Here is a 12,345-nt window from a genome sequence, read left to right on the forward strand (position 1 = left end):
ATCTGCGACATTAATACGGCAAAAAGTGCCATAAAATTCATAATAAATGTCTCCCTTAATTTATACTATTGTCAGCTGGCACCTGCCACGTGCTGCCCTAGGCAGTGGACTTCTGTGCCTAGTGGCAAATACGGCTCTGTGCATAACTAAGCAAATTTGCCATTTAGGAGTCTGGGAAAGATAGTTGACAACTCCTATAGGATCTGTAATTTAACCATTTCCTGTTTTTAGGAAAGACATAGTAAATAAGCAGATGTACTCTAACTAAGAAGAGAACAATTAAATGTTTTCCGTATTGGATGAAAAGCTTGTTGCTACAAATCTGCGTATCATACACTGCATGGCATGAAAAAAGTTGCTAATATAAAAGACACTGGCAAGCCTCATCAAATACAGTCAGCTAAGGCTCAAAGACAACAGCATGGCTATCATATACTTACTGGTAAACCCAAAGGACCTTTGTCTCCTTTCTCTCCCGGGCTGCCCTTTTCTCCTCTCATACCACTCTCTCCTACTTCACCCTACATATAATAGAATTACAGCATAGTAAGTGTATGAGAACAAGTCAAGAGCAGAAGCTTTTACTTCTAGTGTCAATACAAAAATGTAACCTTGAGCTTAGAAGATACAAAGGAAGTGATACAGGGCACTGTTGGTCAAGTCAGATATAGATACTGTATATATTTTCTGTGAATAACTATGAGAATTTATCCTCGTGGTTTGTCAGTCTATTCAAGCCAAAGTTTGGGTGACCAGATGAGCTCCATTACCAGTCTGCCCACTTTTTCGTATAGCAGGCAAACTTTCTGTTACAGGAACCTCTTACAATACATGGGTATATAGTGGGGTCTTTTCTGTTTGAATTCCTGTTTCTTTAATAAAATAAAAAATATATAAAAGGCATTCATCATACTCAAATTATGGCTAAAGCCTTGTTGCAAGCATGTGCAATCCATACCAGTAATAATGGAAACATTAATCCAAATATGATTATTTTATTACATATGTATTTACCTTTTGTCCAGGAAGTCCAGGAGGGCCCTTTAAAAGAATATATACATGTAGTATTAGGAAAGTTGACTGTGATTGATGTCAGTGAATATATTATTTTCAGGCCAAGCTATATTCTGTAAGTAATGGGGCATAAAAAAAAAAAACAGCAAGCAGTGCTCTATCAGGGATAATGTAGTGCTTTGTTAGTCAAATGTGGGCGATCTAATAATTTATTATATTTGGGACTTCATACCCACACACCAAACAGCAGTACTACTGTATATAATGCAGTATATTAATAGAGAGAATTTATAGGTGCTACTGTATATAATGTACAGTTTTGATAAATCTTCCACTTGTGTATAAAGCAGTAAAAGATAATATGAACTGAAATGAGCAATGTCAACATCATCCCAGCAGAGCGCAGCAGAGACTATTAGAAAGCATTGTCTACATTCTTTAATAGGATGGCTGCCTTCATGTAACTGTGAAACAAGATTATGGTGTAAGAAAGCTGAAGATATTTCAGATAGATGGTATCTGACAATAAGCTTTTTTTTTATATTACTAAGCACCACAAACATACTTTAATTGCTCAAAGTCACAATTAGGCTAGTTTCACATGTCCGGCATTGTGCTCCGGCAGCCAGTTCCGGCAAAGAATGCTGGGAATCGGACGGACACAAACAGTAGCATGCAGCAGCTTCTGTCAGGCTGGTTCTTGGCATTTTTGCCGGAAAGCGGCTGGTTCTCTGCCAGACCCTATTATAGTTAAGGCAGTGTCTTTCTCCTGGAGATGCAAAACTAGACTAAAATAGCAAAATGTATTACAACAAGATAGATAAGGTATTAGAACTTACTACAGGCCCAGGAACACCCGGAGGGCCAGGAGGCCCAGACACCTAGAGCAACACAGATGCATTAATCAGCAACACTCACTTAACATACTGCAATCATAGAAACACAATTACATACATATATACTGGTTATAAGACCACCAACTACTTGTCCAAACTATTACTAACTAGTCTGGATAATAAAAAAATATATCACTTATGAGATCACAAATAAGCAGGGTCTAAACAAGGAGTTCCAGATTACACAATGCAGCCAAAGAAAAATATGGGCATCCCTTCTAATCAGTGGCTTTAGCACATCCACATCTAATGTGCATAAAATCCAACCCACAGTCACACAACCTCCAATGAGAAATATTAGCAATGACATATTGAAAGTCTCACCCTCATGAATGATACTGATTCTCCTTGTGAGGATACCCAAATTTACATATAAAAGGCTCTTTTAGGGGCTTCACATACAGGATATTCATCTGCACTACAGGTGACACTTATTTCCTTTTTCAATGTCTACATATTAGCTCACTTCCAAAAGGAGCCATGGAGCATTGCCTGTAATTAAAGGGGCTTTTATACGGGCCAAGAATCCATCAGATAATCGCTAACGAGCGTTCATAGGAACGCTTGTTAGCTATTTTCTACCGTGTATAGGTGCTGCCGATTACCCAATGAATGAAAAAAATGCTTGTTCATTGGGTAGTTGAATCATTTGTGTAGGCACCTAAATCGTTGTTTGCTGGCAGCAGATTGTGCTGTCTAAACAGCCTCTGCTGCCAGCAAACAATGAATCTGTATAGGAAGAGGAATGGCATTAGCAATTGCTCCTCCCCATACTGTGAAGAAAATCCTTGCATATAAATTTGGTGGAGGAAGATTACTGGGTTATCTAATTTTTATGGTTAACCGCATTGACCTTTTAGGTCCAGTGAAGACAAGTTGTTTTGTGCTGTGGCATACAAGGAACCTTCTAATAAGTCCAATCCATAAAAATAATTTTAATAAAGAAGAACTAGAAGTGCATTTCATTTTAAAATGCACAACAAAAATATAAATATGGACACAAAATGTATTTACCGTGTTTCCAGAATCTCCTTTCTCACCAGTCTCTCCTTTTTCTCCCTAGGTACAATGGATTAACATAGTTTCAGAATTCCAGCCATGCATATTAATCATTAGAATCATTTTTTTTTTGCCATGTCATTTGGAAAGAAGCTTGTTTTTGGTAACATAAAGTTGGGAATTGGAAAGGGAATCATTTCAATTTCAAGTCTTAAAATGTCCACTTTTAAATTTCCTTTGATGACTCCACTTAAGCCTTCATAGTCTCTTTCACCATATTCTTTTTACATTCTCCATTGTTTTACAGAAAAGTTAACTGGCATCAAAATCACACATCCTTTACTAATTGTAAGATGTAAATTATGAAGTCAATTTGTTTCTTCGATGATATTTTTATGTAAAAAACAAAGTACCTCCACAACTTACAATACAGCTAATCCTCAGGTATGTATCTACAGTACATGCAACAGAATTTGCTTGACAGAAAATCTTACAGTAAGTCCTGGAAGCCCAATTGGGCCAGGAAGACCTGAGGGTCCTAGAGGTCCTTGGTCACCTGGTTCTCCTTTCTCTCCAGTTGGGCCATCAAGACCCTATAATGCAAACATTTCCATAAGTTGAAAAATGAATACTGTAATAACTATATAAACAAGTTGTTTAAGTCTTAAGATTCTGGTAAAAGTAAACCAAATATCAGATTAATTATATGAATCAGGGTTTTCTAAGACTAGAATATTGAGGGCCTATCTTTAGACTAGGCCATTGTTATTAGATTGAATGGTTACTGGCACCCCATCAATCAGTTTAAGCAGCGTCACACCCCCCTCTTTAGTTTCATTTTTCTCTTATATTTTACAAAAGTGAAAATGAATCAAATTCATCAACATATCAAATTTTAACCCTTCCCCGCACCTCTCGAGGCAGAAAGAAAAAAGTGCAGTATTAAAGTTAAATACCACACCTACCCCATATACTTCTCCATTCTTTTTCCTTATATTGTGATTTATACCAAATCCTTTCCTATTCTACCACTCAATAACCACGTTTTTCTGTGTAATCTCTGATGGGTTTTCTTGTGATATCTATAATCCTAAAATTACTCTTCAAGTCAGGAAAAGAATCTTCGTGATAGAGATCCTAAGATCTAAGAATAGCTGCTAAATTTCTCAGTATCCCCCAAATCATTATATAAGGTAAAGAAATTGTAAACCTACATCCAATTTTCCTGTAAATCTTACCCCAGAATCTCTGCATTTTACAGCATTCCCATGTCATGTACCTAAAGTCTACGTCTTCCTGCTTACAGTCAGGGCATCTAGAGGATTATCTAACCCAAACTAAGAATAATATAACCCATTAATGATATTAAATTGTACAGTCAGGTCCATAAATATTTGGACATGGACACAATTCTAGCATTTTTGACTCTGATACACCACCACAATGGATTGGAAATGAAACAAACACAGCTTTAACTGTAGACTGTCAGCTTTAATTTGAGGGTATTGACATCCAAATCAGGTGAACGTTGTAGGAATTACAACAGTTTGCATTTGTGCCTCCCACTTCTTAAGGGACCAAAAGTAATGGGACAATTGGCTTGTCAGCTGTTCCATGGCCAGGTATATGTTATTCCCTTATTATCCCAATTACAATAAGCAGATAAAAGGTCTAGAGTTCATTTCAAGTGTGCTATTTGCATTTGGAATCTGTTGCTGTTAACTCTCAAGATGAGATCAGATGAGATCCAGAGAGCTGTCACTATCAGTGAAGCGAGCCATCATTAGGCTTAAAAAACAAAACAAACCTATCGTAGAGATAGCAAAAACATTAGGCGTGGCCAAAACAACCGTTGAGCTCAGCAAAAGCAAAAGACCCGGAAGACCACAGAAAACAACTGTGGTGGATGACCGAAGAATTCTTTCCCTGGTGAAGAAAACACCCTTCACAACAGTTGGCCAGATCAAAAACACTCTCCAGGAATTAGGTGTATCTGTATCAAAGTCAACAATCAAGAGAAGACTTCACCAGAGTGAATACAGAGGGTTCACCACAAGATGTAAACCATTGGTGACCCTCAAAAACAGGAAGGCCAGATTACAGTTTGCCAAACGACATCTAAAAGAGCCTTCACAGTTCTGGAACAACATCCTATGGACAGATGAGACCAAGATCAACTTGTATCAGAGTGATGGGAAGAGAAGAGTATGGCGAAGGAAAGGAACTGCTCATGATCGTAAGCATACCACCTCATCAGTGAAGCATGGTGGTGGTAGTGTCATGGCGTGGGCATGTATGGCTGCCAATGGAACTGGTTCTCTTGTATTTATTGATGATGTGACTGCTGACAAAAGCAGCAGGATGAATTCTAAAGTGTTTTGGGCAATATTATTTGATCATATTCAGCTAAATGCTTCAGAACTTATTGGACGGCGCTTCACAGTGCAGATGGACAATGACCCAAAGCATACTGCAAAAGCAACCAAAGAGTTTTTTAAAGGAAAGCAGTGAAATGTTATGCAGTGGCCAAGTCAATCACCTGACCTGAATCCGATTGAGCATGCATTTCACTTGCTGAAGACAAAACTGAAGGGAAAATGCCCCAAGTACAAGCAGGAACTGAAGACAGTTGCAGTAGAGGCCTGGCAGAGCATCACCATGGATGAAACCCAGCGTCTGGTGATGTCTATGCGTTCCAGACTTCAGGCTGTAATTGACTGCAAAGGATTTGCAACCAAGTATTAAAAAGTGAAAGTTTGATTTATGATTATTATTCTGTCCCATTACTTTTGGTTTCTTACCAAGTGGGAGGCACATATGCAAACTGTTGTAATTCCTACACAGTTCACCTAATTTGGATGTAAATACCCTCAAATAAAGCTGACAGTCTGCAGTTAAAGCACATCTTGTTCGTTTCATTTCAAATCCATTGTGGTGGTGTGTAGAGTCAAAAATGTTAGAATTGTGTCGATGATACAATATTTATGGACCTGACTGTATCATTTCACAATTCACTTTGAGGAAAATAAAAGCACTGTTTCAGATTTTTTTCCATCTCACCTTACATCTAACTTCAACTGTTGTAGTCATGCCAAGTATAATATGCTTATAAATAGCAGAAAGTGCCTCTTATTTCATCCCAGTTATCATTAAATAATCAAATTGTGTCTCAAATCTTAATCTCTCCTTTGGAGATTGTCCATCTGCCCAGCGGTCTCTATCACTTTATGGCACATGCACTGAATGTGATCCCACAACACTTCAGGGACTGGGGATGTGGCATAGAAGACAGAGAAGGTAGCCTCTGGGTGCAAGGGCACCACCCTTGTTGCATCTAGCGGGTAATTTGCATATTATAAGAAGCATTTTTGTCAAGGATTGATGGAACATATAGAGATGCCAGAGACATCATGCGAGTCAGCTTACAGGCTCGGATGGACAGGTGCCAACTGTTTGACATAGTGGTACTGCTTGTGAGGACAGATGCCCTTTAAAGAAATACTGCTGGCCCTCAATAAGGACAATTTAAACAAATCTATTTTCTCTATGGCTCTTTTTATCAATGGCAAAATGCTGTGAGAGAAAAAGTATTCCACCTTCCTGGAAATTGTGACCCCCAGAAACTCAAAACTCTATTAATATTTACTGGCAAGTTATACATTATTTTAACCCACTTAATAAAAGTGTTCACCAACCCAAACTTCTCCACATCTTACACTGGAATCTTTACTCCACCCTGTAAAACACCTTAGTAGGGTCCAAAGACAAGATCGACAGGAGATCTCCACCACCTGAATGTTAGCAAACAAACTCCTAATATCACGTTTTCTTCCGGAATTCATCGGCTTTGGTCTTCCTGGACTAATTTAGATACAACCTTTGCCAGCATTTAGCCAGTAATTTTGCCAATAATTTTACATCAGTATTAAGAAGTATGATAGGTCTATCCTGTGACAGTGACTGGAATTGCAGATCAGTCCCACTCACTTGAATGGGTATGAGCTTCAATGACTGCAGGACCAAGGCACAGACACAACAAATGTAAGGTGCTATACCTGGGTGAACAATTCAGATTATTGGAGGCTCAGATAGTTGAACCCCCACTGTTCAGATACTGATAGATTATCATAAAATTGTAACAATATTACAGTGTTAGAACAAGCTAGTGCTCAGTATGTTCTGCACTGTGTATTTACATTTTTACATTATTACTTACATGTGAACCTGTTTGTCCTACATCCCCTTTATCTCCTTTAGGCCCTTGTAATCCTCTAGGACCTGTGTCGCCCTTTGGTCCTTGAAGTCCATCCTGTCCTGGCAGACCAGGAAGTCCTGCTTCACCAGGTTTGCCCCGAGGTCCCTAAAATTATGCAATAAATCAATATAGCCAAACATCCTTACTTGTAAATACAATCATAACACAATGTGATAATAAAATGAAATGTATGACTCAGGTAATGGGCTAAACTTATGCTGTGTGGATTCACCCACCTGTTGTTTTTTGTCTTATTGACTTCAAAATGGAAGCAGGAGAGAAAACACAACATAATACATGCATAACATAAGTCAAATTTTTAAATGTTCAGTTTTTGCATTTCTAAGAAATTCTTAGCCCTAATAGTGTACACTAAAAGGAAATATGTCACTAGCGAGCTCTCTATCAAACTGTTTGCATAGACACAAAGCTGTGGTTCTCCTGATTAAAATTGTGTTTTTCTTTTGTTGATTCCAGGCTCATTTCATTTTTACTCTATATTCGGTGCTGGGAAAGGCTCCATGCTCTCATTCTGTGTCTTTTTGACATAAGATTAACAAGTATTTTCATAATATACTTTTTACTGCATAGGAAAGATTAGTCTGCTACACTTCCCTATACAGAGATACGGCCTAAAAAAGTTATACTACACAGCATACATTTCTTTATAATGGGATTCAGTGGCCAAGGTATGTCACTCTCTACCTATACTGTGGCCTATGTCGGAGCTTCTGTTGAACTAAATCTGAACAGACCCTAAAATGTGAACAGACTGTAAGAGGTAATCATAATTTACCTTGTCTCCATCATGGCCAGGAGCACCAGGTAATCCAATTTCACCCTAAGAGAGAAAAATAGCAACCGAGTATTTATTATTAATATATAAAAGACTAATAGTAAACAATTAAAGGGAGTTTTCTCACTTCAGCAAATGGAATTTATCATGTAGACAAAGTTCATTCAATGTACTTACAAATGTATTGTGATTGTCTATATTGACACCTTTGCTGGCTTGACTCGTTTTTTCCATTGCATTATACACTGCTCATTTCCATGGTTATGACCACCCTGCAATCCATCAGTGGTGGTCGTGCTTGCACACTATGGGAAAAAGAGCCAGTCTCTTTGGTGGCCGGGACCGTGGGACCACACATAGGCATGTACTTTTGGACAATTACAATACATTAGTGCCTTGTATTAACTATGTCTACATGATAAATGCCATTTGCTGAAGTGAGACAACCCCTTTAATAATTTTGGGCAAATTTATCAAATAAGCTTGAAATAATTATTTTTAAACTGTCAGGTAATGTTTTGTCCACAGGCCCATACCCGAAATAAATACCTCACCAAAAAGTATTTCACCCAAATCTGTATCCAATAGGACAGGAACATTCTCTCTCTCTCTCTCTATATATATATATATATATATATATATAAAAATATATATATAGTACATATGCATACATGCAGAACAATATATTATGTATTTTATAGATAATTATTTTAGCAACATGCTTTGCCAAATTGCCAACTTGCAGTGGGCAATGCAATATTCTCATCTATATCATTGTAGATTCTATTTAAAAAAAAGAAAGCCAGAAAAAATAGCACCGTACGCTGTGCTATTTTTTCCAGTAGAGTGAAGGTCACCAATGATGGAAACTCATGTGACTCCATTATAGTCAGTAGTAACAGAAAACAGAAATATGTGCAGTTGTAAACCTAGCCTAATACACGCTGGAATACTCATGATGTCTGGTTTCTATTGTTTTTCAACATTTTCACTGTATGTTATGAAAACCATGTCGTAAACAGAAAAAGTGCAAACTAAAAAATACAGAATACTACGGGAATTTCAAAACTTTTTAAAGTAAAAAAATTAAAATCATGAACATGATATCTGAATATACTGTAAAATATTTGTCAAAAACTTTACAACATGTTTTGCATATATCTTGAGTATGTGCAGTATACTGTATGTACATTACTATTTGTAAGGCTTCTTTCACATCAGCGTTATTAGCTGTGGCAGGCTGTTCTCTCTGGATCTGGCATAGCTGGATGTTACCGCAATGCCTTATGGCCCCATTGACTATAATGAGATCCAGCAGTGATCCATCTGCTACCTAGCAAATATGCTGGGATAAGGCCGGGCAAAAACCATTGCGTGCCGGAACAGCCTGTTGGATACCTGTAACGCTAGTGTAAAACTAGCCTAAGACATCATGGAGTAAAGTAAATTTCTAATTAATCTCTTTCATTTAGGAATGTTTTTCTAGCAATTATATACCTTTTGTCCTGGTAAACCTGGTGCTCCTGGAGGTCCAGGAGGACCCTGAAGAGAATAAAAAAAAACATCAAATCAAAAATTATAAAATATAATAATCCCTACATCATTTGAACTAAATGTTCACTTCATGACATTTGGTTTTATACAAATTTAGATTAGATATTTAGCAATATACTTTTACTAAGGAAAATAAATGTTTACATTCTAAAATGTTACTAGTAAATAATTTAGAAATGGTGGAAAAGACATAGGGGAGATTTAGCCCTGTGCTCCGAATTTCCGGTACTAAAAAAAAAAAAAAAAATCACAATAGGATTTTTGACTTTTTGGGATTATTTCACAAAAACTTTGTGAGATTTTGCATTTTTACTCAACACACTCTATTTTTAAAAAGTGGGAAGGAGAGTGGGCTTGGTTAGCCCGTTGAGATGATTTATGCCAGAATTATCAACTGTACCTTTTTAAAAAAGTCGCAAAAATGATGGCAATTTTACTGCAATAAAGGGGTTGAGTAAAAGTAGAGTACTATCTCAAGACAGAAGAATTAGATGTAAAGATGCACCAAATTTATGAAACATTGTACAATATTTGATAAATCTGGTGCAAATCATGGCAACGCAGACTCCTGCAAAAATGACTTTAAACTGCCCCCCCCCCCCCCCCCATGATACATTTTCCACATAATTATTGTTAAGGCCTCATGCACATGATCATGCCGTTTCTTTTATGGTCCGCAAACTGTGGATCTGAAAAATACAGATGCCATGTGTGTGCTGTTCCCATTTTTTGCAGATCCATGGACTTCAATGGTCCATATTTTGAGGACCTATTTCTTTTGCTGAAAAGACATTTCCGCATCGGCAGGTCCGTTCCACAAAAAGATAGAACATGTCCTATACTTGGCTACAAAATGCAGACCACAGACCCAGTGAAGTCAATGGGTCCTCAAAAATGCAGATGCAACATGGACTGTAAGTGTATTTTGCAGATACACAATTTGTGGACCATAAAATCCATATGATTGTGTGCATGACATTTAAACAAGGTCCATAGTCTTAGAGAACATGGCATCAGGTGTTTTATTATCATGCAGCTCCCCCACAGAGTATATGAAGCATTACACAATTTGCATTAAAATCAATAAAGTCTCCATGTAATAATGCAAGCCACGTCTGAAAGTTTTCTAAATCAAAACTCTTTAAAAGCAGGACGTTTCAACTTTGTCTGTGGTTACAATAATGCCAGGAATGCAGTGAACTAAGTCAACATTTTTACTAACAAAAGGAATTATTTCATGTCACCAGGTTGTCTTTAAACTTTTTAGCTATATGGATCATTTCTAGTAGCATGATCCTGACACTGAAATTGCCAGTAATTAATTATGGTATTTTGGGACAATTTGTGTTTCTGCAACCCTTCTGACCAGCTGTTTGAAAAAGCCATGACTCCCAAACTTCTTCAATGATTACATCACGCTGGGCAAAATTTTAATATGCTGGAGATATCTCCAAGGATCCCTCCCATCTCTCTTTTAGACTCTTTCACTTCTTTGCTCAACTGGAAACATGAGATGCTGTTTTCTCGCACATCATGGGTATAGATCACCCACTGGATCGGTTTGTATATCTCCTCAATGCCCCCTTGAAAGTCAGGCTGTTCTTGCATACTCTTACAATGGCTAAATGTCTTATCTATCAAAATTAGAAGAATATTGCTCCTTCTACTAGATTTAGATGTTAGGAATATGGAATGCCTCAGAGCATCCATACATAATACCGTGAATAGGTCTGATGTGGTTTAATTAGCATAGAAAGTATGCGTCACTGAGAATAAAGGTCCCGGGAGGCCACACGGTCAGGTTTCCTGATGCAGTTTTGGAAACCAAAACCAGGAGTGAATAAAAAAAAGAGGATGATCTGTGTCTGTTCTTTATACTTCCTCTCATTGTATGATCAACTCCTGATTTTGGCATCCAAAATTGCATCAGAAAACCTGACCATGACCCTCATATGTTAAATAGGTTTCCAGGATTAGAAAACAGAGGCACTCATGTTCATAGGATTTGTTTGTTATTGCAGCTCATCTGCAAAGACTTGAATGGGGAGAAGCTACAATATCAGATACAGTCCATGGAGAAGTGTGAAGTCATATCTGTAAAAAACATGCCCATTTTTCTAATCCTAGACAAATCTGAGATAACTGCCCTCAATAGACCACCTAAGCAGTTACTCAGAGTTAAATTTACTCAGAGACTCTAGTCTAGTCATCTAGTCTACAGTAACTGTATAGGGATTTAGGGGGGAATTATCATTTGCGGTGGTTTTGGTGTTAGTTTTATGCCTGTCTTTGCTTTGCAAGGTTGTGGCAAATTTTTGAAATGGCAAACGGTATTAATATATTTGTTGCAAGTTCAATGTGGTGTACGTCTATGTCTGTAGAAGGACATCAGGGGGTTGCCTGGCAAGGAGATGTGACTTTATTGATTTTTTTTTTTTTTTAAGTCGCACATCATAAATGAGACTTAATAGGTGTTCGAATCTGAAATTGTAGACTTATGTCATTGCTTATTACTAATGACATTGTGATTGGGGTATTGAAAGTTTTATTTAATACTTTTGTGTTTTTTTTACCAAAAACACAAAGTTGAATAATAATCAGGAGATAAAAAAAAATCTGCATTTTAAGGGATAACTAGGATCTTATACTTTATAACAAGCAGCAAATGGATAGACAGTGTAGGCACCGCCGTCAGACTGTAAAGTTCTATGCTTTTAGAACAGCCGGCTGATCAATATCTACTAAATTAAATTGTATTAAGCCTGTGAGTGTGTGGTTCGGTTTGGAAAAGCAAGAGAGAGAGAGAGATGGGGGACAGCAAGATATTAAAG

At 37.4% G+C, this 12,345-nt stretch overlaps 1 protein-coding gene across 14 annotated transcripts in view; it reads right to left on the reverse strand.

The window, feature by feature from the left end:
- The window catches only part of COL13A1 (collagen type XIII alpha 1 chain), a 263,539-nt gene that overhangs the window by 42,350 nt on the left and 208,844 nt on the right, over positions 1-12,345 (reverse strand). For all 14 annotated transcript variants that reach the window (XM_040436364.1, XM_040436362.1, XM_040436356.1 and 11 more), the window contains 8 exons: positions 9,458-9,502; positions 7,961-8,005; positions 7,126-7,269; positions 3,404-3,502; positions 2,925-2,969; positions 1,854-1,895; positions 1,015-1,041; positions 441-521 (listed from right to left, as the gene is read on the reverse strand). In XM_040436364.1, coding sequence (XP_040292298.1) covers positions 441-521; positions 1,015-1,041; positions 1,854-1,895; positions 2,925-2,969; positions 3,404-3,502; positions 7,126-7,269; positions 7,961-8,005; positions 9,458-9,502 — 528 coding nt within the window. The remainder of the gene's footprint in view (positions 1-440; positions 522-1,014; positions 1,042-1,853; positions 1,896-2,924; positions 2,970-3,403; positions 3,503-7,125; positions 7,270-7,960; positions 8,006-9,457; positions 9,503-12,345) is intronic.

This window comes from Bufo bufo, chromosome 6 (assembly GCF_905171765.1).
Source record: "Bufo bufo chromosome 6, aBufBuf1.1, whole genome shotgun sequence".
Classification (NCBI taxonomy): Eukaryota; Metazoa; Chordata; class Amphibia; order Anura; family Bufonidae; genus Bufo; species Bufo bufo.